Here is a 27,699-nt window from a genome sequence, read left to right on the forward strand (position 1 = left end):
GCCGTAAATCCTGGGGATGACGTTGGCTGTGGGTACTAGGTGATTGTATACCTGTTTATCTATTTTATTTTCATCGAGTAGCGGTTTGAGTAGCACCTTGAGTTTCTTTTTCTTATCTTCGGTTGGGTCTTTTCTTAATTTCTCAAAGGCGTTGTCACTGAGTAATTCCATCATCTTTTTTTCATATTCATTGGTGTCCATGATAACTGTTGTTCTACCTTTGTCTGCTGGGAGGATTGTGATGTCTTTATTTTTTGCTAATGTTCTCATGGCTTTAGCTTCCTGTTTGGTGATGTTGCTGGGTGGTGGTTTGGCCATTTTCAATATGCCAGCTATTGCATTTCTTAGTGCTGCTTTTTGCCCCTGATCCTGTATTTTTTCACATGCTAATTCAGTTGCCAGAATGAATTCATCGTGAGGTATATTGCTTGGTGTGACAGCATAGTTGAGTCCTTTTCCTAGTATACTGCGTTCTGCTTGTGAGAGTTTGTACCTTGATATGTTGTGGATCCATTTGTCGTTGATGTGTGCGTGCTCCGGTTCTGCCTTCTTTTTCTGTGCGATGAGTTTGTTCAGTTTGCGGATTTGTCAGGGTTTTTTCTTGATGAATTCCTGCTCGTGTATGTCTGCCAAATGTCCGTGTATTGCTATTTCAATGTCCTTGTTCTGGGGAAACTGGCGTTTGAAAGCTTCTTTCTCCCTGTGTAGTTAACTGTTGATATTTTTGAGTTTGTCAGTTGTGCACCGTATTCGTTCTTTTACCAGAGTCATCCGCACTTTCCTGATCATCTTCTCCGCGTTTCTGGTTGGAATCGGGTTCTTGATATTCAGGCTGGCCAGTATGACTTCTTCATCCCGGCAGCACAGATTGAACCTCAGGTGGTTCCTGTAGCGTGCCCGTTTTCGCGTCAATCTTTCTAGGCGGCGAAACTCCTTGATGCTTTTATCTCCGTAACTTATTCTTAATTTCTCGATTACGTTCATTATGTCTTATATTAGATATGGTTAGTTTTTTTCTTTTTTATCAGACATCTAGTTTTAGGTTTGTTTACCTGACATGTTTCGACATACATAACTGTCGTCTTCCTCAGAGTGTAGACAGTAGAAGGCGTGACTGACCTGTCAAACCAGACAGGAAGGTCACGCCTTCGGAAACATCAGCTGATAAGATGCGTCACCAACAACATCCGGTGACACTCTGAGGAAGACGACAGTTACGTACGTCGAAACATGTCAGGTAAACAAACCTAAAACTAGATGTCTGATAAAAAAGAAAAAAACTAACCATAAATTAAATAATTGTAAATAAAATGTTCATTTCTAATACTTGGTTGAAAACCCTTTTTTGGCAATGACTGCCTGAAGTCTTGAACTCATGGACATCACCAGACGCTGTTTTTCCTCCTTTTTAATGCTCTGCCAGGCCTTTACCGCAGCGGTTTTCAGTTGTTGTTTGTTTGTGGGCCTTTCTGTCTGAAGTTTAGTCTTTAACAAGTGAAATGCATGCTCAATTGGGTTGAGATCAGGTGACTGACTTGGCCATTCAAGAATATTCCACTTCTTTGCTTTAATAAACTCCTGGGTTGCTTTGGCTTTATGTTTTGGGTCATTGTCCATCTGTATTATGAAACGCCGTCCAATCAGTTTGGCTGCATTTGGCTGGATTTGAGCACACAGTATGTCTCTGAATACCTCAGAATTCATCCGGCTGCTTCTGTCCTGTGTCACATCATCAATAAACACTAGTGACCCAGTGCCACTGGCAGCCATGCATGCCCAAGCCATCACACTGCCTCCGCCGTGTTTTACAGATGATGTGGTATGCTTTGGATCATGAGCTGTACCATGCCTTCACCATACTTTTTTCTTTCCATCATTCTAGTAGAGGTTGATCTTGGTTTCATCTGTCCAAAGAATGTTCTTCCAGACCTGTGCTGGCTTTTTTAGATGTTTTTTAGCAAAGTCCAATCTAGCCTTTTTATTCTTGAGGCTTATAAGTGGCTTGCACCGTGCAGTGAACCCTCTGAGTCTTCTCTTTATAGTAGATTTGGATATTGATACGCCTACTTCCTGGAGAGTGTTGCTCACTTGGTTGGCTGTTGTGAAGGGGTTTCTCTTCACTATGGAAATTATTCTGCGATCATCCACCACTTCTGTCTTCTGTGGGCATCCAGGTCTTTTTGCATTGATGAGTTCACCAGTGCTTTCTTTCTTTCTTTCTTTCTTTCTCAGGATGTACCAAACTGTAGATTTTGCCACTCCTAATATTGTAGCAATTTCTCGGATGGGTTTTTTCTGTTTTCGCAGCTTAAGGATGGCTTGTTTCACCTGCATGGAGAGCTCCTTTGACCGCAAGTTTTCTTCACCGCAAAATCTTCCAAATGCAAGCACCACACCTCAAATCAACTCCAGGCCTTTTATCTGCTTAATTGAGAATGACATAACGAAGGAATTGCCCACACCTGCCCATGAAATAGCCTTTGAGTCAATTGTCCAATTACTTTTGGTCCCTTTAAAAACAGGGTGGCACATGTTAAACCCTTCATCCAATTTTAATGTGGATACCCTCAAATGAAAGATGAAAGTCTGGACTTTATGTCCATGTCCATTGTATAACTATAATTTGTTTCAGTAAACAGGTAAAAAAACAAAATTTGTGTCAGTGTCCAAATATATATGGACCTAACTGTATACACACACATTTTATATATATATATATATATATATATATATATATATATATATATAGGGCGGCACGGTGGTGTAGTGGTTAGCGCTGTCGCCTCACAGCAAGAAGGTCCTGGGTTCGAGCCCCGGGGCCGGCGAGGGCCTTTCTGTGTGGAGTTTGCATGTTCTCCCCGTGTCCGCGTGGGTTTCCTCCGGGTGCTCCGGTTTCCCCCACAGTCCAAAGACATGCAGGTTAGGTTAACTGGTGACTCTAAATTGACCGTAGGTGTGAATGTGAGTGTGAATGGTTGTCTGTGTCTATGTGTCAGCCCTGCGATGACCTGGCGACTTGTCCAGGGTGTACCCCGCCTTTCGCCCGTAGTCAGCTGGGATAGGCTCCAGCTTGCCTGCGACCCTGTAGAAGGATAAAGCGGCTACAGATAATGAGATGAGATATATATACACACACACACACATATATATATATTATATATACACACATACATACACAATATATGTGTGTGTGTTTGTATATTTACTTTCATGGGTCTAAAACATCTGTTTCAGCTAGCGTACAATTTAAGAGTCTATAAATCTTAACTATGTACCCATGCCAAAGATTTTCATTTTCTTAAATTGATGTTAACCTAAAGCAGTTGCAGAATAGGCCTACAATGCACTCAGTGAGGAACATCCCACTTTTTATTCAATGCATGATCAAAATACATGAAAACCAGAAATGTCCTCCCTTTTTATTACAAAGATGAAAACATTAGATGTTTTAAGTCAAGTCAAGTCAACTTTGTCAAATATGCTATACATGCTCGATCTACAGCACAGATGAAATTTCAGTCCTCTCTGACCCACGGTGCAAACAGGCAATGCAATAAATAAAAATAAAAATAGAATAATTGGAAAAAAAACCAGTATAAACACTCTAGATAAGAACTAGACAAAGACTAAACACTGATAAACAGACAATATAAACAGTATAAACACTAGATAAGAACTAGACATAGACTAAACACTCACATATACATACAGTTAGGTCCATATATATTTGGACACTGACAAATTTTGTTTTTTTACCTGTTTACAGAAACATATTCAAGTTATAGTTATATAATGGCCATCGACATAAAGTCGAGACTTTCAGCTTTCATTTGAGGGTATCCACATTAAAATTGGATGAAGGGTTTAGGAGTTTCAGCTCCTTAACATGTGCCACCCTGTTTTTAAAGGGACCAAAAGTAATTGGACAATTGACTCAAAGGCTATTTCATGGGCAGGTGTGGGCAATTCCTTCGTTATGTCATTCTCAATTAAGCAGATAAAAGGCCTGGAGTTGATTTGAGGTGTGGTGCTTGCATTTGGAAGATTTTGCTGTGAAGAAAACATTGCGGTCAAAGGAGCTCTCCATGCAGGTGAAACAAGCCATCCTTAAGCTGTGAAAACAGAAAAAAAAAACATCTGAGAAATTGCTACAATATTAGGAGTGGCAAAATCTACAGTTTGGTACATCCTGAGAAAGAAAGCAAGCACTGGTGAACTCATCAATGCAAAAAGACCTGGACGCCCACAGAAGACAACAGTGGTGGATGATCGCAGAATAATTTCCATGGTGAAGAGAAACCCCTTCACAACAGCCAACCAAGTGAACAACACTCTCCAGGAAGTAGGCGTATCAATATCCAAATCTACTATAAAGAGAAGACTGCATGAAAATAAATACAGAGGGTTCACTGCACGGTGCAAGCCACTCATAAGCCTCAAGAATAAAAAGGCTAGATTGGACTTTGCTAAAAAACATCTAAAAAAGCCAGCACAGTTCTGGAAGAACATTCTTTGGACAGATGAAACCAAGATCAACCTCTACCAGAATGATGGAAAGAAAAAAGTATATGGTGAAGGAGTGGTACAGCTCATGATCCAAAGCATACCACATCATCTGTAAAACACGGCGGAGGCAGTGTGATGGCTTGGGCATGCATGGCTGCCAGTGGCACTGGGTCACTAGTGTTTATTGATGATGTGACACAGGACAGAAGCAGCCGGATGAATTCTGAGGTATTCAGAGACATACTGTGTGCTCAAATCCAGCCAAACTAATTGGTCGGCGTTTCATAATACAGATGGACAATGACCCAAAACATAAAGCCAAAGCAACCCAGGAGTTTATTAAAGCAAAGAAGTGGAATATTCTTGAATGGCCAAGTCAGTCACCTGATCTCAACCCAATTGAGCATGCATTTCACTTGTTAAAGACTATGTCTGATGTTGTGGGGTTTTTTCCAAAAAATTGCGATGAAAGTTGCGGTGTTTTTTAGGTTTTTGTTGCGATGACATTGCGGGAGGAAGTGAAAGTTGCGATTTTCTCTTTTTGTGATTAAAATTGAGTGATATGTTAAATATTAAGCTATTACTGAAAAACTATTGATTAAAAGAACAAAGACATTGAGAAATGGTCCTATAAACAACTTTACTAATATAAAAGATTACCAGGACTAAAAAAATGCAGAAAAATAGGCTTTACTTATCCAAATGAACCTGTTGGTTCAAAAGTTAAAGTGCATAGAACCTCACAGCACAAAATGAAGTTACCTTAAAATATAATATAAATGCCTCAGCTTTCATGTAAGAAAAAAAAACTATTAATACTAGTACTGTGTGCAGGCAATCTCTCCTGAAGACTAAATTAAACAATAATTATAAACTAATAAAATAAATGGCTCAGGCTTCATAGAACAAAAAAAAAAAAACAATTTGAACAGAATCTCACAGTATGATACTGAAGCTGCCTAAACAATGGAAAATAAAATACCATTTTGGCAAAAATGTTGGCATCCATTAATTTCTTGTATTAAGTAAAAAAATAAAGTGCACACAGTCCTTCACTGTAAACATAACACTTTCAGTAACAGAATTTAAGCCTATATAAACACGGACTCGCACATGCAGTGTTGTCAGATACCGCTGACTTTTTCCAGCCCAAAATATGTTCAAAACCCGCCAAAATGCACTTAAGTGCATTTTGAGAATGCACTTAAATGCACTTAGGCCGGTTGCCCTATTGGGCAGGAAACCGCCCAATCTGGCAACACTGCTCGCTAGTTTGTCGACGTCACCTCAAGACAACGCCAATGATTGGTCAAATTTGCGGGAAAGTTGCGGTGATTGGATATAATTACAACACCGCCCTGAATTCGCGGGGATTGGTTGAATTTGCGTTGAAGTTGCAAATCGCAACATCGCGAGATCCTGGAGGGTCTGTTTTTTGGCCAGTGATGCGGTGTTGTTGCACCAGGACAGGTCTTGAGATCTGTGCACACCCAGAAACTTGGTGCTGCTCACCCTCTCCACTGCAACACCATCGATAGATAGTGGAGCATGCTGTGTGTGCTCTCTCCTGAAGTCCACAACAATCTCCTTCATCTTCTCCACATTCAGACGGAGATTGTTGTCCTTGCACCACATGGCCAAGTGGCTCACCTCACTCCTGTAGATTGTCTCATCACCATTGTTGAGGAGACCCACCATAGTCGTGTCATCCACAAACTTAATGAAGAGATTTGAGCTGGATGTTGGTGTGCAGTCATGGGTCAGCAGAATGAAGAGGAGGCTTAGCACACATCCTTGGGGGGGCCCCCCGTGTTCAATGTGATGGTGCTGGAGGAGTTGCTGCTGACCCGTACAGCCTGTGGTCTCCCCGTCAGGAAGTCCAGCAGCCAGTTGCACAGGGATGTGTTGAGGCCCAGCTGGTCCAGTTTATGAATGAGCTGCTGAGGAATGATTGTGTTGAATGCTGAGCTAAAGTCTATGAACAGCATTCTGACATACGAGTCTTTTGTCTCCAGGTGGGTGAGGGCTGAGTGGAGGGCAGTGGAGATGGCGTCATCAGTCAAACGGTTGGACTGATATGCAAACTGGAAAGGGTCCAGGGCGGGGGGGGGGGGGGGGGGCAGACTTGATATGCCGCATGACTAGTCGCTCGAAGCACTTCATGAGGATGGGAGTGAGTGCGACAGGGCGGTAGTCATTGAAGCAGGAGGGAGATGGCTTCTTCGGGACCGGGATGATAGTGGTGGTTTTGAGGCATGTGGGGACAACAGCCTGGCTCAACGAGATGTTGAAGATGTCTGTAAAGACATCTGTGAGCTCTTCGGCACAGTCTCTCAGGACACGACCAGGAATGTTATCAGGACCCGGGGCTTTTTGTGCATTTGTCATCCTGAGAGCTCTCCTCGCACTGTCTGGGGACAGCATCAACACCTGGTCGCCGGGAGGTGGTGGGGTCTTCTGTGACGTGGTGCTGTTGTCTGCCTCAAAGCGAGCGAAGAAGTCGTTCAGCTGATTCAGCAGAGACGTGGAGTTGTTACAGGTCTGCGGCGAGGGCTTGTAGTCTGTGATGGTCTGAATCCCCCGCCACAGGTTCCTGGTGTCTCTGCTGTCATTGAAATGGTCAGCAATGTACCTGGAATACTGTCTCTTGGCCACCCTGATGCCACATGACAGATTGGCCCTAGCTGTCCTCAGGCCCACCTCGTCCCCAGCTCTGAAGGCGGCGTTCCGAGCCCACAGGAGCCTGTGGACTTCCCCTGCCAGCCATGGCTTCTGATTGACCCGAATGGAGATGGTTCTGGTGACCATAACGTCGTCCATGCACTTCCTCATATAGGCAGTGACGGTCTCCGTGTACTCCTGGAGATCTGTGATGTTGCTGTAGGTGGCCGCCTGTCTGAACATGCTCCAGTCAGTGGTGGAAAAACAGTCCTGGAGTGCCTCTGAGGACCCCTCTGGCCACACACGTATCTGTTTTGTAGCTGGTTTGGTGACTTTAACCAGCGGCCTGTATGCTGGTATTAGCATAACAGTGGAGTGATCTGAGGCCCCAAGGTGGGGGAGGAGTAGGGCTTTGTAGGTGTCTTTATGCATGGTGTAAACCACTGGTGCCATGGTGGCGGCCCGCGGGCCGGATCCGGCCCGAATGAACATCTAATCCAGCCCCCTTGCTGATGGCCCTCTAATCGTTCGGCCGGCAGAGAGCCATCAATGTCTGCCGCACCCCATCGAACAATTATTACAGAACAATTACCTGTCTTTCACTGCCGATCACATTGACGTCAGAGGCGGAGATTTGCCTGATGGCCCTGCCATTTGCATCGGTCCAATTCGCGCCACAGACTGTTTAAATTTTAAATTATATTGCCACTGTCAATTTTATCAGAGCGAGAGGGCTCAACCACCGGCAATTCGATGCATTTTTATCTGAAAATGACATCCACCAGGGCCTTCCCTATCACACCGATGTGCGTTGGTTGAGCCGAGGTGCAGTGCTCAAACGGTTCTACAAATTGCGCAAAGAGATAGCCGAGTTCATGCAGGCTAAAGGGAAGCCTGTGGAGGAATTGGACGACACCGAATGGACCAGGGACCTTGCCTTTTTAGTGGACATTACCGAACACCTGAACTTATTGAATGTTAAAATGCAAGGTCGCAACAAACTCGTTACCGAGTATTACGACGGTGTCCGTGCGTTTCAACGTAAACTTGCGTTATGGAAGGCACAGCTCTGTCAGCGCAATGCAGCCCACTTCCCCTGTTTGAAATCTCTGTCTGTCAGTCATCAGAGCATGGACAAGTATGCAAACTTGCTTTCCGGTCTCATGCACGAGTTTGCCAATCGATTCACGGTTTTCACTGAACTGGAAAAGGACTTTGCGTTTTTTGGCTCTCCATTCACCACGGATGCTTCCGAGGTCCCCGAGGCGATGCAAATGGAACTGATAGACTTGCAATGCTGCACGCGGTTGAAGGACATGTACAAATCTGTTGGTATTGAATCATGCTACCAATCGTTGCCACCTGAGTACCCGACTATCACTGCATTTGCAGGTAAAATACTCTGTATGTTTGGGACAACATATTTATGTGAGCAGGCATTTTCAGTTATGAATATTAATAAATCGAAAATGCGCAATCGTATGACACATGGACATCTCAATGATGTCATGAAAATAGCCACGGCCCAGAGCCTGTCCCCCAATGTGGACAAGCTGGTGAAAAATAAAAGGCTTCTGGCTTCGACATGTAAAATGTAGCTGGCTTGTCTGCCCATGTAACATAGTGCTGTGAAGTAATGATTGGGAGGGTATGTTTGTGGGAGTGGGAGTTTGTGGGAGTTGTTTAAGTTAATGTACCATCTGTTATTTATGTCTTTTTATTATTAAGTTCTAGTGAATATTTAGTCACTTGGCCTGTTGGTGGAGTACTTAACCTTGGCACATCTTTTGGCTTCTTTAGGGCTACTTAGGGCCATCTTTTTTAATTGGCCTAATTAGGCCTGTGTATTGACATGGTTTTATGTGCAAGTTGTCAATAAATCTGATCAAAGTAATTTACAGTTTAGTTGTGTTTTTATGTGTCCTTGTCCATTTTGTTGTTTTTTTATTATTTAAAAAAACCAAACATTTATAAATAATATTTATATTCATAAATGATATCAAATAGTATGTCTATTTGTTTAGTGTTTGGTCTTGTCACGCCGGTAATGCGGCCCCCTGAGGTCCCACTTGAAAAAAATCTGGCCCCCTGACCAATTTCACCCTGGCACCCCTGGTGTAAACATTGTCGAGAGTTTCCACGTGTGGGAAAGTTGATATGTCCATAGAGCTTTGGAAACACGCCCTTGGGGTTTGCATGGTTGAAATCCCCAGCCAGGATGAGGAAAGCATCTGGGTGGGCTGTCTGCTGCTCACTGATGTGCTGATAGAGTTCATTCAGTGCTTCACTCCTGTTGTTATTGGAGCCGGGAGGGATGTATAATGCTACCAGCAATATGGCTGTAAATTCCCTCGGCAGGTAGAACGGCCAGCACTTAATAATTATAAACTCCACCAGTGGTGAGCAGTGTTTGCAGACCACAACAGCATCCCGGCACCAGGCATCACTGATGTAAACACAGAGTCCTCCGCCGCGAGTCTTCCCCCCCCTCAACTAGCGCTCTGTCTGACCGGTAGCATGTTAGCCGGGCTAGCTGAATGGCACAGTCCGGGACGCTGTTGTTAAGCCATGTTTTCACAAACACAAGGACACAGCACTCACTCACAGACTTAAAATATGAGCGGAGCAGGCAGACATAATCCAGCTTACTGTCCAGCGAGCGTACATTGGCCAGAGTGATGGCAGGGCTAGCCTAGCCCGGACACCTCCGCATGTTACGCCTGTGGCGCTTCCACTGCGGGCTGGATGCAGGAGTGGGGGTCGGTGATTGAGCAGGCCTCCGGAGCAAACCGTAGCCGCATAGCACTTCCGTGGCCGCTGGATTTATATCCGTGAATATAGTTCTGCGGATGTCGAGCAGAAACTCACGGGAGTATGTGCGCCTTGAGACTGATGGGCGCAACAAAGTCAGATACACACTGTTTTAAAACACAAAAAACACGAAAACACCGTTCTGTCGGGAAAGAGAGCCGCTGCGTGTGTGCGCGCCGCCATCTTGGAGTTTTAATGATATTTTCACCACCAAACCGAAAATGTCCCCGTTTTTCTTTCAGAAATCTGGTCACCTTATTCTGAAGAGGTGTAGAGAGGTGCCGAATGCATCAAGGCATAGTGATGAAGTGTCTAATTAGACCAACGGATGTATTTTATTATTTACAGTAACTTATTTACTCTGAAAAATCCTGTAGGTGGCACTGGTGGCCATATAATGTTCCGTCTGTGAACATAGTACCAGTTCGGAACAGATGTTGTCCAAGAAGCCTAAATATCTTTACATAAAAGTCCTTTATAGTGTTATATAATGCCCTCGACGCACTAAAGGTAATTACATGTCCAGTATGGAACATTATTTATATTGACAAAGATGCACTTCGGATCACATCAGTCTGACTCGAAGAAAATTTAGAAGGTGGTTGTTTTCTTTTGCATGTCACCGTTGTCATGTAGTCTGAGCAGCAGCACCACCACAGGCAGTCAAAGAAGTCTGTCATAGCTCTCAGTAGATGCACAGTAGTGTACTGCTGAGTTAACTAAACAACGTGTCCGTGTTCTTTAAGGTTTCGGGTTCTAATGTAATTCCTAGGCAGAGTATCTCACGGTAAAATAGCGGACTATACTGGAGTCATTTTCTTTATTGCTGCAGCACTCTTGATGCTAATGAGGAAGTGGTTAGATGCTCGTCTCGTACAACCAGCTTCACAACAGAAATCCCGTCCGTGTATGGCAGACTAGCAGTGCAGAAACGCTATGGATGCCATCGGCGTCTTAAACACCAATCCACTGGACGACTACGAGCTGATCCACCGAATTGGGAGCGGCACCTACGGAGATGTTTTCAAGGTACACACTGTGCTTTACACAGGCAGTGTCCCAATTTACGAGCACTGTGTTCTTTAGTATGAATATTTTTAAGAATTTTAGATGGTCAGAACGACTGCTTTGACCATTTTATTGTGGTAAAATATGGATAAATATATTTTGTCTTAACCATTAGTGACTTAGATAATGGTGCTCTTCAGTTCATATGTTTTGTATTGATCTGTGGTGTTATAATTCTCACTTAGGTATGTAGCCAAGTGAGACAAATCTAAAGCTGTTTTTAACTGTTTAAAACATCTGATGTACTTCAGGAAAATTAGTAGAAATGCTTTTTTTTCCCATTTTCTGTAGACTATTGCTGAGAAAAAAAAATAGGATAAAACTGACACTTGCATTTTTACATGGATTATTTTGCAAACTTAGCATTTTTGCTTAACCCTACATACTCCAGGTTTATCATCATTCATTTGAAATCACTTTGTTAAATCCTAAAACCCTTAAAGGTTCTTTGCTGGTCCCCTATATATAGAATCCTACAATGGTGTTTCCCTATCAGAGAGGGTTCAAAGTAGAGCCCATTTTAGAAACTCACTAAACTGAGACCTGCTGGTCAGGCTTGGGAGTTTAGGAAGATACATATTGGGGAAAAAAATAAAATGAAAGATACACTGATTCAAGCGCAATAAAAACAGTGGTTCATAACTGTTGACAAAACTACTTTGCCTGTTGACTGTTAGACCACAGGAAACTCTGATTTCATCATCTGAAATCCACAAGGTTCACCTGATGTAAGGGTGATTATTAGTCTGCTAGATGTTAGGAGAAAGCTTTAAAGTGCTAGTCTTATGAAAATGACATCACCCCTGGAAATTATACCTCATAAAACTAGACCTGTTAAATAGTTTATTGTCTAATTTGTATTTTAATACGAGACTGGGAACATGTTCTATTTAGCTGGTAAAGTTTGGCTCTTTGAGTCCGCTATTACACAGATGCGTTCCTGGTAAGTTACTGCTAATTCAAAGAAACTGACATAATATGTGCAACACTTGAAAGTTTGCAGCATTTCTGGCTTCATCTGCTTTGTAAAGTGTAGCACATTAATGATTTTTTTTTTTTTTATTCCACAGCAAAACTAAAAACAAAGTATGCCTGTCCAAGGCATGTGTGGCTGTTCAAGTGTACAGTGGTGCTTCAAACAGGGATGTGATTTTTCCGCGAATTCACGGAATTCCGCTTTTTTCACCTCAAAACTTGAAAAAAAAAATGTTTCCGATTTTTCCCTCAAATCCACATTCGTATCCTATTCGTTCCGACTTTGTTTGAAAGATGGCAGCCTCGGATTTGCATCTTTACGCCTCGATCACGGAGGCTGCCATCTTTCAACTCTTTGTTTGAAGCGAGCGCATTCATTGGTTGTTGCAGAGCGATGGGCCAATCATGTACCTCGTTTCATCTCATTGACGCAATTACGTCATTGAGATGAAACGAGGTATGTGATTGGCCCATCGCTCTGTAACAACCAATGAACGCGCTTGTTAGATAGCTGTACGCAAGCTCGCTTCAAACAGAGTTGAAAGATGGCAGCCTCCGTGATCGAGCGTAAAGATGCAAATCGAGTTAAAGAAATCGACAGAATAGTGAAAAACAAGTTCCGCTGGGAATGGTTGGAGAAAGAGGTTGCTACAGACGTTGGATATGAGACTGTGAGACATTTGTTCAGCGATTTCGTTCTTTGGGGAGAGGGCAGAGGTCTCTGGCTGTCAAGTTTGGGGATACTGGGACCTCCCCTGCCCGAGCTACGAGCGTCCAAAGTCGGGTTGGAGCCCGGGATAGAAACGAAACCTAAGCGGAGCGCCGCAGCTCGCCTCGGGGCGAATTACGTCCCAAGGCGCGGGGCTAGCGGGCCCTGCCGCGCTGGTTCTTTGGGGGGGGTGAGTGAGTGAGAGTGTGTGTGTGTGTGTGTGTGTGTGTGAGAGAGAGAGAGAGAGAGAGAGTGAGTGTGTGTGTGAGTGAGTGAGTGAGAGTGTGTGAGTGAGAGAGCGCGCGCGCGAGAGAGAGAGAGAGAGAGCGAGTGAGAGTGCGCACGCGAGAGAGAGAGCGAGTGAGAGTGCGCGCGCGCGAGAGTGAGAGTGCGCGCGCGCGCGAGTGAGCGAGAGTGTGTGTGTGTGTGTCAGAGTTGCATGTTGACCATTAAATTGGCTTGAATTTGTTAATCATGAAGTTTTTTCTTGTGTGTTTGCTTGCCATTTTAGTACAATTTTTAAGTCAGAAAACCCCAAAACCCAGGCGCTTCGGGGGGCTTCCCCCCCTTGTCCCCCCACCAGGGTGCTGCCCTGGACCAGCTGGGGGCCTGTGGCCCCCAGACCCCCGGCTAAAATTTTCAGATAATTTCACCAGCCCCAAATCACATCCCTGTTCAAAGTTTGTGAACCCTTTAGAATTTTCTATATTTCTGCATAAATATGACCTAAAACAATCAGATTTTCACACAAGTCCTAAAAGTAGACAAAGAGAACCAAGTTAAACAAATGAGACAAAAATATTATACTTGGTCATTTATTGAGGAAAATGATCCAATATTACATATCTGTGAGTAGCAAAAGTCTGTGAACCTCTAGGATTAGCAGTTAATTTGAAGGTGAAATTAGAGTCAGGTGTTTTCAATCAATGGGATGACAATCAGGTGTGAGTGGGCACCCTGCTTTATTTCAAGAGCAGGGCTCTATCAAAGTCTGATGTTCATAACACATTTGTAGAAGTGGATCGTGGCATAAACACAGTAGATTTCCGAGGACCTCAGAAAAAAGCATTGTTGATGCTCTATTGGAGAATAAAGCTATTGGAAAAATGTTTTGTGGATGGATGGATGAGACCAAAATAGAACTTTTTGCTTTAAATGAGGTGTTATATTTGGAGAAAGGAAAACACTGCATTCCGGCATAAGAACCTGATCCCATCTGTGAAACATGGTGTGGTAGTATAATGGTTTGGGCATGTTTTGCTGCATCTAGGCCAGGACAGCTTGCCATCATTGATGGAACAATGAATTCTGAATTATACCAGTGAATTCTAAAGGAAAATATCAGGATATCTGTCCATGAACTGAATCTCGAGAAGGTGGGTCATGCTGCAAGACAACAACCCTAAGCACACAGGTTGTTCTACCAAAGAATGGTTAATGGTGCCCTTCCACCAAAAATGTTTAATACTGGCTCTTTTTGAAATACCAAAGTTCACTCCGAGTTGCGTATGCATGCTCATCCCCATTCTCATCTTATTATCTCTAGCCGCTTTATCCTTCTACAGGGTCGCAGGCAAGCTGGAGCCTATCCCAGCTGACTACGGGCGAAAGGCGGGGTACACCCTGGACAAGTCGCCAGGTCATCACAGGGCTAACACATAGACACAGACAACCATTCACACCTACGGTCAATTTAGAGTCACCAGTTAACCTAACCTGCATGTCTTTGGACTGTGGGGGAAACCGGAGCACCCGGAGGAAACCCACGCGGACATGGGGAGAACATGCAAACTCCACACAGAAAGGCCCTCGCCGGCCCCGGGGCTCGAACCCAGGACCTTCTTGCTGTGAGGCGACAACGCTAACCACTACACCACCGTGCTGCCCCGTATGCATGCTGCATGTGAAAATGTAATTCTACTCCCATTCCAATGGTCGGAAAAACGAGCGGATCAGAAAAAGCCATACAAAGTGACATCACTTCGAAAATTAGTATTCATGGCCTCGCCCACCTTGGCTTGCCCAAAGCATGCCATGTCAAGCTTGTGTTAAACCTGTTGATTGAATTTATTAGTTAGGGCCTGAGCACCGAGGTGCACTGTAGGTGCAAAGCCCTGTTTTCGGCATGTTTTTTTTTCTTCATTTCTCTGTGGAAAAACTTTGGTTTTGAGGCACTTGCAATGCTCAGAAACTCACGGATTTTGGCACACTGATCAAATGTGTGTAAAATCACACTATACACTGAGCACGGGCCTGGGCGTGGTCCCAGAGCTCTATAGTGCCCCCAAGAACAAGCTATGGTTGAGATGAAGTTGCTCAGATCAGCACAAGATTTGGTGTGATCGATACTCAGATATAGGACAAATTTCACTTGGTTGTATTTGACTCCACCCAACGGGAAGTCAGCCATGTTGGATGGAATGTAGGATTCAGAAATGTGCTGCTTTGAGGGGCTTACCATGGCTAAAAACTCATGAAACTGCACATACATTTGTCCTATGATACAATTTGAGGTGATATGGTAAGTTTGTGTAGCTGGACTTCAGTAACTCCATAGTACCACCTAGTTGAAAAGTACAGATTTTGACACCCTGTACATGTTCGAAAACTCATGAAATTTGGTACACACGTCAGTCATGTGCACCGAAATTCAGCCATCGGGGCTTGACCCCAGGTGTGTCTGGGGCACTCCATAGCACCCCCATATGTCATTGAGACTCCTGCCTGGTATATAGTTTCACCTCTCTGTGTCAAATTTGGTAGGTGGAGTGCCCCTAGACAAACAATATTGCCTATACATTGCATCAGCCATACTCAACAGGAAGTGAGATTTTTTGTTTTGTACGTTTTGACACGTGTTATGTTTTAATGAACTCCTCCTAGGGGTTTGTTTTATCCATGCCATATTTGGCATACCTTGTCAAGATGTTGATTTTAATTTTTGAAGGGATTTGAGATCTTGCAAGATGTTGAAATGGCGAACCAATAAACTTATGCCACACGAATAGGAAGCATGTCATAAATTCACCATGCATTGCTTGATATGGCTAATAATTCACAGGTTATAGGATATGATGGTTCTGATGATATCCACATGCCCAATTTGACTCTCTGGTATAGTGCCACCATTTGGACCTGGATAATAATGATTCCATTGCCTAAAAACTTTGACTGACTCATGAAATTTGGTACTCACATCAGTCCTGGCCACTGCTACTCAGGAATAGAGGCTTGACCCCGGGTGTGTCCATTGGACTCCATAGCACCCCCACATGTCATTGAGACTTCTGCTCGGTATATAGTTAAGCCTATCTGTGTCAAAATTGGTAGGTGTGTGGAGTGCCCCAAGATGAACAAAACTGAAATGCACATTGTTTTAGTCAATTGACTTGCAACAGAATTTGTGATGTCTTGCATGCTGTTGAAATAGCAAACCAACAAATTTGTATGCTTCACCATGCAAACAGGAAGTGTGCCATAAATTCACCATGCATTGCCTGATAGATTTAGATCTATCAGGCAATGCATGGTGAATTTATGGCACACTTCCTCACAGGTTATAAGACATCAGGGTTCTGATGATATCCCCATGCCCAAAGTGAGCCTCTTGTGTAGCACCACCTTTTGGACCTGGACGGTAATGAATCCATTGCCGAAAAACTCTGACTCATGCAATTTGGTACACACATCAGTCCTGACCACTGCTATTCAGGGATGGAGAATTGGCCCCAGGTGCAATGCCCTATTGTTTTCGGCATGTTCTCGTGTGCGAGGGCCCTTTATCGGCGCTAGCAGCTATATTTCTTATTATTTTTCTCTGCGCACCAACTTGTTTTTGAGGCACGTGTGATGCTTAAAATCAAGAATTTTGGCACACTGATCAAATGTGGGTAAAATCAAAGTTACCTTGAGCAAGGGACTGGGTGTGGTCCTGGAGCTCTATAGTGCCCCCGAGAGCAAGCTATGGTTGAGATGAAGTTGCTCAGATAGGCACAAGATTTGGTGTGATCAATACTCTTGTGATACAGGACAAAGTTCACTTGGTTGTATTTGACTCTGCCCAACAGGAAGTCAGCCATGCTGGATAGAACGTGGGTTTTTAAATTTTCCTGTGTTTTGAGGGGCTCAAAACTCCTGGAACTTTGCACATGTATTTGTTCTCTGATATAATTTGAGTTGATATGATAAATCAGGCTTGGTGGGCTTCATTAATTACATAGTGCCCCCTAGTTCAAAAATACAGATTTGACACGTTGGAAATATTCGAAAGCTCAGGAAATTTTGTGCACTCATGAAAATGGGGGAAAAAGTTTTATTCTTAGGTTATTTGCCTTGGGTGAGGCTAGAAGACATCATACCACCCTTTAAAATTTTGGATTCAAATTTTATGGCTTTGGATGCCACAATGTTCATGAGTTTTGGAGGGAACATTGTCCTCACGAATGCAAACCAATGTTCCCATTGGTTTGCATTAGCTCTGCCCAATGGGAAGTCGGCCATTTTGGAATTTGTTTTAACCTATTATTATATCGTCATCTTTATATGTTTTAAACTTAACTTTTACAGTCTCTGCATGTTTTAAACTTTACTTAACTTTTTTATTCTATTTTATTCTGCTGTTTTTTACTGAACTTTTACTTCATTTTATTTTATTTCTACTATTGTTTCATTCTTATTTTTTTCTCTCTTCTTCCCCATTTATTTTATGTAATTTTATTTTCTATTGTTTACTGTTTTGCTTTTACCTCTGTAAAGCACATTGAACTGCCACTGTGTATGAAATGCGCTATATAAATAAACTTGCCTTGCCTTATTATTTATTTATTTATTTATTTTACATATTCTTTCGCACTTCTCCTAGGCAGTTCAACTTCAGACATATGGGATGATAAATTGCGAAGGAATAATGGATAGCTCAAATGAGGATGTAATGAATGGAATATGGGAGTATGTATGGAATATGGGATTCTGAAATTTTCCCATGCTGTTTTGAGAGGCTTATGATGGTTAAAAATGCATGGAACCTTCCTCTGACATTTGTTCTGGGATATCTTTTGAGATTATAAGTTAGCATAGGCTGGCCTCATGAGCTGCATAGCGCCCCCTATATTAATTTATTGCTTTGGTTGCCACTCAGTTCATTGAGCATTCATGAGTTTTAGAGGGAAAAACAGATCTGATATACTTGCATTTAACAAACACAACAGCTCACACTAAATTCTTTGATTACAAAATGTGACAGGAACAATTTAACAAGTGTGAGGGCCCTTTATCGCCGCTAGCGGCTATATTTGTCCTTAGTCTTTTATCCTTTTCAATGATAGCAGTTCTGAAGTTTTATACAAGGCTAAATAATGGTGATAAATCGGCACTTTCACTTTCAGTGCTGTAGCTGGCAGGAACGGGTGGCGTATTGTGCCATGTGCATTGTGCGAGCACGCAACAGACAGAAATTCGTCAGGGTTCACCTCCAAAATGAAGTTCCTCATAAAACCGCAACCTTTTTCTGGTTCTAACATTACCAATTAGGACCATGTAGACCCTTTTCTGTTTTGTGCTACAACGTGAGGTGGGGGGTGTCAGTGCGCAATTACCATTATTTATTTTTTACTAAAATCACTATCTCTGCAGCCATAAAATATTTTTTTTTTCAAAATTCCAAAACCTATGATCAGCTTACACACCTGAAGTGCGTACATCAGTTGGACTCTTGGGCGCACTCCAGACCGCACGCACGCCGAGCGGACTCTTGCAGGCACGCCGTTAACTATGCACACCTGCACAAGATGAAGTGTAAGCAGTGCACCTGTATAAAGACTCTGAAAACACACGTTCACTGCAAAGTATTGCGCTATGTTGCGTACACATTACCGAGCCTTATCTCCTGTTTTCCTGATTTTTTTTTTTTTTGTGTGTGTGTGTGTGTGCTTCCATCTGTTTGTGCCTCGCCCAACCTTTTGCTTGTTTACCATTTTTTTTATCTCTGTTCATTGATTTGGATTGTTTGCTTTTTGTCACCTTTATAAATAAAACTGTCTTCTGCACATACATCTCCAACCCTTCCCTGACACTTAACGTGTTCCTTTACAGAGAGCTGATTTTAAGGTGAATTGAACCTGTTTGAGATTTATAGTAAAGTCTTGACAATAATCATGGAATTAGCGTGAAGGAAAAGGCCATTGCAAGATTAATTTGTTGTTACTCTGTGATAAACTTCCCTGTGTATTTCTGAATCTTGTCGTTGCCTTTTTGTCCTCTGAAACGTGCAATGTTGTATTGCATCTAAAAACATGATTTCAATATCAAATGAATGGACACACCATCCTGTTATCTCTCTCAACTAACTCTTTTTTTTTTTAATTATTATTAATTATTATTAATTAATTGATTCTCTCCAGACTCAGAGATTCTCACAACATGAGCGAAATGGGTTTTGGAATTTTCAAAAAAATCTTTTATGGTTGCAAGATACAGTGATTTTAGTAAAAATAAATAACGGTAATTGTGTGCTGATTCCCACACACATACAATAACGTTGTAACACACAAAATAGAAAGGTTCTACATATTACTGTTAGAACCAGACAAGGTTGTAGTTTTATGAGCAGCTTAGTTTTGGAGGTGAACCCTAACAAATTTCTGGCTGTTGTGTGCTCACAGCGCACAATGCATAGGACACAATGTGCCATCTGCTCCTGCTGGCTCCAGCACTGAAAGTGCCTATTTCTTGCCATTATTTAGCCTTGTGCCTACCATGTGAGGTGACAGATGACAATTACAAAGACACTGCTTTATCATAACTGAAAGTTGAGCACCAAATCAGTAAAAAAAAAAATTAATAATAATCAAGCTATGGCTTGTACAATATATTAACTTCCTGGGTTCCAAAAAACCACTCGCAATTGTTACTCTTCTTCACAAGCAACTTGGCTTGCGTATTTGTCCACGTCTTTCTCTGTGGCTGTAGGTTCTAAATTGTCCTCAGACAACCAACCAAAGATTGAGGATGAAGTTGAAGAGCTTTCTCGTCTTTTTCAAATGAATCAGTGTTAAGAACGCACGCCATTGCAGAGAATAGTATGGAGTCAGTGTGGACACAAAAGAAGGCAGTGGCGCATATGATGTCACACATGCAGCGTCGCTGCGCTCTAATAACGGCAGACAAGCTTTTAGTGACTTTTGGAACAGAATTCAGATGCAATTTTTTTAAACCAATTTTTTTATTTATCGGTGAACTTTACAACCTTTTTGAGCACATCACACACAGAGGACCCAGGATTTTATGATCTAATTTTCATTAGACTAGCATTTTAAACTTCCTTTACACTAAACTTTTAACTTTCAAGCATGCCTTACCTCACAAAGACATGCGTTCAGCATAAATATGACACGAATGCCCTCTGAATGTTTCTGCATGTGATAAAATATTAAGTCAAGTGCAACAGGAAAACCACATGACGAAGTAGGGTGTCGGGGAGAGTCATCAACAACATGCCTTTGACAATGTATGATTTCATGTTACCTAAATTTAAATATTTTTTAAATCCCACATTAATTTTTCAATTGCACATAAAACAGTGGGCATGTTTGCTTAAATCTGTATGAATATTTTGCTGTGACTGATCAGCCAATGTCTGACCTTCATGATGTTTGTGCAGACAGTATTGAACCATGTGTTTTGATTTCATATGGAGAAAGATCTCACAGGATGTGATCGGGCAGAACAGGAAAGAAAACAGGAAATCAGTGGTACTGCCTTTTTTTCTTCTTCTTTCTTCTACTGTTGCAACCTTCCCTGTGATAGCTGATTTGTCATTGGTGCTGGTATCACCATGGTGACAAGCAGGCACCTCCTTCCTTCTGGTGATGAGCATAAGCCAAATAGGCTTGAAATTGATGCATAAAGTTTACAAATCTTCATAAAACAGTTTTGCAAGGAGAATAGTGGATTGTACAGGCCTACATACAAGCTTGTACAGGGTCAGTGCATGCTTGTATACATTTAAACTGATTTCATATAATTTGATAACCTCTTTTATTCAAGACTGGTCACACTGAGGCTTTTTTTATTTTTACATTTACACATTTGAGCCCTGTTACTTTTCAGGATATGTCTCATGAGTATTAAACAATGTTACTAAGTTATAGATTTGTATGGTCAGTCATGCAAAGACTGCTATGCATGCGTTACACTACAGTGCAGGGTAGGACTATAATCTGTGTCCTGGGTGTATAATCCAGGTAGGTAAGAATATAATCTGTGTGTTCTTTGGCTCATTGCAGTCAAGACTGTGCCATGGTCTGGTTATATTATAATACATGTTGCTACATGAAGATATAGGGAGCTGAAAGTAAGATGGCAAAGTTAAACTTCCTTTTTTTTGGTAGAGCTTCTCTTTTAAGCATTACCGAATCTTTGTTCTGCTGGCACATGACACAGTTGTTGCCACTATAAAAAGGTAACTTTTAATATACCTATATTTGATCGCTTATTCTTTACTCAAGGAAAAAAAATCTTTATGGTGAAAATGTCTCTGGTATTGTGATATATTTGCTATATATCCCACCTTTACTTTCAACCTATACTAAAGACCTTATACTAGGAGACACAATATCAAAATGTATATGTTGCAGGTTAAATCCGGTCTTGGGTTAAACCTGTATTCAACCTAGGTAGACTTGGTGAACCACATTTTACCTTGGTAAAATGTGTAGTCAACCTAGGTTCAACTGTCTGAAAAGGGATTTTTTTTTTTTGGGGGGGGTGAAATAATTTAAAAGGAAGAAAATGGAAATTGTCTACTCTCACATGTGCTCTCCCCTCTCTGGTCCTCATCACCTGGATTCCCTTCCTTTGATATCGTACCTTCTCAACTACCTCTCCACAAACACTCAACAAATCACAATGAAAAAAAGAATTTTTATTGTACTCAACAGGATTTGAACTCGCACCCTCCAGATCTGTAGTCCAGTGTTTACTACTACACTACACAGGTTAACATTGCAAATTCTCCCATACCCTAACAAAAAGCTAACCCTAAAATAAAACTAACCCTAACAAAAAGCCTAACTGTCTCAAAACATGCAAAAATTAGAAATTTAACTGAGTGAATGCTGTCTATATATTTAACCTAGGTAAAATGTGGTTCATCAATTCAACCTAGGTTGAATACAGGTTTAACCTGAGAATGGATTTTACCTGCAGCATGAACATTATAAACTGAATAGAAAAAGTCTGCAATCTACACACCCCTGTTAAATTTAAAATAACTGTGGGTTTTATACAATTGTAAAAAGGTTTTATGTTAAAGGAACTCAAGATAAATCATGTCAAACCTTTTTCCATCTTTTAATGTGACATAATAACCAATACATTCAGTTGAAAACCAAAAAGTAAATATAGCTGCTAGCGGCAATAAAGGGCCCTTGCACTTGAGGCTAAGCCTCTATCCCTGAGTAGTAGTGGCCAGGACTGATGTGTGTACCAAATTTCATGAGTCAGAGTTTTTCAGCAATGGAATCATTACTGTCCAGGTCCAAATGGTGGCGCTATATGAAAGGCTTACTTTGGGCATGGGGATCATCAGAACCCTGATGTCCTATAACCTGTGAAGTTGTAGCTCCACCATGCATTGCCTGATTTAATTTATAACACACTTCCTGTTTGCATGGCAAAACATACAAATTTGTTGATTTTATTTTTCAACATCATGCAAGAGATCACAAATCCTGTCATAAGTCAATTGGCTAAAACAATGTGCATTTCAGTTTTGTTCATCTTGGGGCACCCCACATGCCTAAAATTTTGACCCGGATAGGTGAAACTAATATACCAGGCAGAAGTCTCAATGACGTGGGGGCACTATGGAGTCCCCTGGAGACACTCAGGGTCAAGCCTCTATCCCTGAATAGTGGTGGCCAGAACTGATTTCATGAGTCAAAGTTTTTAGGCAATGGAATCATTTACTGTCCAGGTCCAAATGGTGCCGCTATACCAGAGGGTCAAATTGGGCATGTGGATATCATCAGAACAATCATATCCTATAACCTGTGAATTTTTAGCCATATCAGGCAATGGATGGTGAATTTATGACACGCTTCCTGTTTGTGTGGCAAAACATAAATTTATTGGTTTGCCATTTCAACATCTTGCAAGATATCACAAATCCATTTGCAATTTAAAATCAGCAACATCTTGACATGACGCATCCCAAATATGGCATGAATATTTGGGATGCGTCATGGAATATATGGCAACAAACCGCCTATGAAGAGTACATCAAAATGTAACACATGTTTTGGCAGTGGAGTCATGACTGTCCATGTCCAAATGGTGGCGCAATAGCAGAGGGTGTCTTGGGGCATGTGGATATCTTCAGAACCATCATATTCTATAACCTGTGAAGTTTGAGCCTTATCAGGCAATGCATGGTGAATTTATGACTCACTTCCTGTTTGCGTGGCGTAACATTATAAATTTATTGTTTGCCATTTCAGGATCTTGCAACATATCACAAATCGCTTAGCAATTTAACATTGGCAACATTTTGCCATGATGTACACCAAATATGGCATGAATCCAACAAACCAGCTAGGAGGAGTTTGTTAAAATGTAACACGTGTCAAAACGCACAAAACCAAAAATCTCACTTCCGGTTGAGTATGGCTGATGCAGTGTATAAGGAAATTTGTTCATCTTGGGGGACTCCATACACCTACCAAATTTGACAGATAAGTGAAACTATATATAGGGGAGGTGTCTCAATGACGCATGTGGGTGCTATGAAGTCCCCCGGACACACCTGGGGTCAAGCCACTATGGCTGAGTAGTGGTGCACGTGACCTGACATCTGTAACAAATTTCATGATTTGTACAGGGTGTCAAATCTGTATTTTTGAACTAGATGGCACTATGGAGTTAATGGACCCCACCTAGATAAATAGACAAATGTATGTGCAAAAGTCCATGAGTTTTTCTAGATCGTAAGCCAACCAAAACAGCATGAGAATTTTTAAAACTCCCACATTCCATCCAGCATGGCTGACTTCCTGTTGGGTGGAGTCAAATACAAACAAGTGATCTTTGTCCTGTATCACATGAGTATCGATCACACCAAAACTTGTGCCAATCCGAGCAACTTGATCTCAACCATGGCTTGGTATGTCCATGTCCAAATGGTGGCGCTATAGCAGAGGGTGTCTTTGGGCATGTGGATATCTTCTGAACCATCATATCCTATAACCTGTGAAGTTTGCGCTGTATCAGGCAATGCATGGTGAATTTATGATTCACTTCCTGTTTGCGTGGCATAACCTATAAATTTATTGGTTTGCCATTTCAACATCTTGTGACATATCGCAAATCCCTTTGCAATTTACCATCAGCAACATCTTTGACATGACGTATATCAAATATGGCATGGATCCAACAAACCTCCTAGGAGGAGCTCATGAAAACATAACACGTGTCAAAATGCACAAAACCAAAAATATCTCACTTCCTGTTGAGTATGGCTGATGCAGTGTATAGGGAATTTTGTTCATCTTGGGGGACTCCATACACCTACCAAATTTATATGGGGGTGCTATAGAGATCTTGCAGTCACGTGACCGGAAAGTACACAACCCCCATCTTGTCGGTCAAAAACACCGCTGAATACTGCTGCACTCATGTACAGAATGGATCAATTTCAACCGACGGACTACACGGCTCATTTTTTCTAATGAACAGATAACTAGATATATGTCTAAAATAAACGATCTACAGATTTGTGACCCTTATGGCTTTCCGGACGGAGTTTTCACGACCGGATTTTGAACTGCCAGCGGAATACCCGGACGTGTATGATTACCTCATCAACTTTCCCTCGCTGTTCAGTGGTGAAGCACTGCGTGCTTATAAATCTCTGGACAGTTTTCTTTACAGAAATTCAGGATTTGTCAGCGACTCAGATGTGGCATCTTGTAAACAAGAAAATAATCCTCATTGGATGGGTAAGTTACTTCAGTATTGAGTATAGCACTGACCAGCCGATTATAGAATAGAATAAGGTAATTCCAAATCGTCCGTCTTGTTTACATGGATCTGGCGTTGGAGAGGTAGAGGCTTGGCAGTGGAGGTTTGAGTAGCTGTTTTCTGAGCTTAGTCAACAGGCTGGCTCTGCCTGTAGCCTCGCTTTTGCTTCTGCTCCCGGCGCCGCCTCCTTCGCTTTGCTTCCAATAACAATCCACGGAGACCCCGCTGGTCTTGCCCGGAATGTTTTTTTTTTTTTTTTTTCTCGTCCGGAATGTTGTGCATGCGATGGAAATCGCTACAAACCGTCATTTTCTGCTGGAAACCAATGTCCAGCAAGTCTATACGGTTGTAGTGGATATTGAAGTCCGGTACAGACAAACAACACGCAAAAATACACACAAAAACATAAACGTGCACAGGTAGGGAGAGCTTCTAGCCGCAGCCATTGTAGTAGAATTGTATATAGTAGGGTTTTCCAGAAGAAAAGGTAGAAGTAAAAGCAGAAGTAGAAGTAGGAATATGGCGTTTGACCGACACGATGGCGTCTGTCACAATCTGGATCGGCTGTGACGTCACATGCAAGTGCTCCATAGAGTTCCTTGGACACACCTGGGGTCAAGCCCCGATGGCTGAATTTCAGTGCACGTGTGTACCGAATTTCATGAGTTTACAAATGTAGACAGGGTGTAATCTGTATTTTTGAACTAGGTGGCACTCTGGAGGTAATGGAGCCCACCTAGACTAATTTACCATATTACCTCAAATTGTATCATAGGACAAATGTATGTGCAAAGTTTCATGAGTTTTTAGCCATGTTAAACCCCTCAAAACAGTGTGGGAATATTTCAAGATCCCACATTCCATCCAACATGGCTGACTTCCTGTTGGGTGGAGGCAAATTCAACGAAGTGAACTTTGTCCTGTATCAGAAGAGTATTGATCACACCAAATCTTGTGCTGATCTGAGCAACTTCATCTCAACCATAGCTTGCTCTCGGGGGCACTATAGACCTCCCGGGACCATGCCCAGTCCCTTGCTCAGTGTATATTTGTAATTTTATGCACATTTGATCAGTGTGCCAAAATTCATGAGTTTTCAAGCATCGCAAGTGCCTCAAAAAGGAGTTCGTATGTCCACACGAACCAATAAATTTATGCCACACAAACAGGAAGTATGTCATAAACTCACCATGCATTGCCTGATATGTCTAAACATTCACAGGTTATAGGATATGATGGTTCTGATGATATCCACATGTCCAATTTGACCCTCTGGTATAGTGCCACCATTTGGACTTGGACAGTGTGACATTGCCTAAAAACTTTGATTCATGAAATTTGGTACTCGCATCATCCCTGGCCACTGCTACTCAGGGATAGAGGCTTGACCCCAGGTGTGTCCATTGGACTCCATAGCACCCCCATGTCATTGAGATTTCCATCCATCCATTATCTGTAGCCGCTTATCCTGTTCTACAGGGTCACAGGCAAGCTGGAGCCTCTCCCAGCTGACTATGGGCAAGAGGCGGCGTACACCCTGGACAAGTCACCAGGTCATCGCAGGGCTAACACATGGACACAACCATTCATACCTACGGTCAATTTAGAGCTACCAGTTAGCCTAACCTGCATACCTTTGGACTGTGGGGGAAACCGAAGCACCCCGGAGGAAACCTACACAGACATGGGGAGAGCATGCAAATTCCACACAGAAAGGCCCTTGTTGGCCACTGAGCTCAAACCCAGGACCTTCTTGCTGTGTGGTGGCAGTGCTAACCACTACACCACCGTGCCACCTCGTTGAGACTTCTGCCTGGTATATAGTTTAACCTATCCATGTCAAAATTGGTAAGTGTGTGGGGTGCCCCAACACGCATTGTTTTAGTCAGTTGACTTGCAACAGGATTTGCAATATCTTGCCTGATGTTTGTAATGGAAATTTCTAATAAACACTTCAGAACGCTTAGCAGCCGTCTTTTCAGTTATTTATTATAGTAGATCATATAACAGATATATAAAATAGGAAAGGAAAGAAGACACCACTTCTGATGCCGAGAGTACACGCACTCTGAGTTGTGTTTTAGGAATGTTATCTATTATACTCTGAAAGCATTCGCTCACTGCTTGTGTCTTCACGTGATTGGCTCAAGAGTTTCTATGAAGCTTTGTTAAAGCGTGCACCTGGCATGCTCTGGTATGTGCAGGCGGATGCGAGTTAGGGAGAGCTCAAGCTCCCTGCTTATCACCACTGAGGTCAGGAAAGGTGGTTACATCATGAGAAGATGCGTAGTTAGGACCAACTCAAGCACCCTGCTCATTACCACCAAGGCCACAGAAAAGCGATTACAACATTGGAAAAAACATCTTTCTCAGTATATTAAAGGAACAGTCCACCGTATTTCCATAATAAAATATGCTCTTATCTGAATTGAGACGAGCTGCTCCGTACCTATCCGAGCTTTGCGCGACCTCCCAGTCAGTCAGACGCAGTCAGACGTGCTGTCACTCCTGTTAGCAATGTAGCTAGGCTCAGTATGGCCAACGGTATTTTGGGGGGCTGTAGTTAGATGCGAGCAAACTCTTCTGCGTTTTTCCTGTTTACATAGGTTTATATGACCAGTGATATGAAACAAGTTCAGTTACACAAATTGAAACGTAGCAATTTTCTATGCTATGGAAAGTCCGCACTGTAATGACAGGCGTACTAACACCTTCTGCGCGCTTCGGCAGCGCATTGATACGGATCTCAGATATCAATGCGCTGCCGAAGCGCGCAGAAGGTGTTAGTACGCCTGTCATTACAGTGCGGACTTTCCATAGCATAGAAAATTGCTACGTTTCAATTTGTGTAACTGAACTTGTTTCATATCACTGGTCATATAAACCTATGTAAACAGGAAAAACGCAGAAGAGTTTGCTCGCATCTAACTACAGCCCCCAAAAATACCGTTGGC

At 42.3% G+C, this 27,699-nt stretch overlaps 1 protein-coding gene across 3 annotated transcripts in view; it reads left to right on the top strand.

Moving 5' to 3' along the window:
- The first annotated feature begins 10,451 nt into the window (after nucleotides 1–10,451).
- The window catches only part of map4k6 (mitogen-activated protein kinase kinase kinase kinase 6), a 292,471-nt gene continuing 275,223 nt past the window's right edge, over nucleotides 10,452–27,699 (top strand). Inside the window, exon 1 of one of the 3 annotated variants that reach the window (XR_009655726.1) lies at nucleotides 10,452–11,007. Coding sequence is in view for 1 of the 3 variants with exons in the window: in XM_060935787.1 (XP_060791770.1) it covers nucleotides 10,915–11,007 (93 nt within the window). In the remaining 2 variants the exon portion in view is untranslated. The remainder of the gene's footprint in view (nucleotides 11,008–27,699) is intronic. The other 2 variants (XM_060935787.1, XM_060935788.1) reach the window with 2 other exon arrangements.

This window comes from Neoarius graeffei, chromosome 12 (genome assembly GCF_027579695.1).
Source record: "Neoarius graeffei isolate fNeoGra1 chromosome 12, fNeoGra1.pri, whole genome shotgun sequence".
NCBI classification, from domain to species: domain Eukaryota; kingdom Metazoa; phylum Chordata; class Actinopteri; order Siluriformes; family Ariidae; genus Neoarius; species Neoarius graeffei.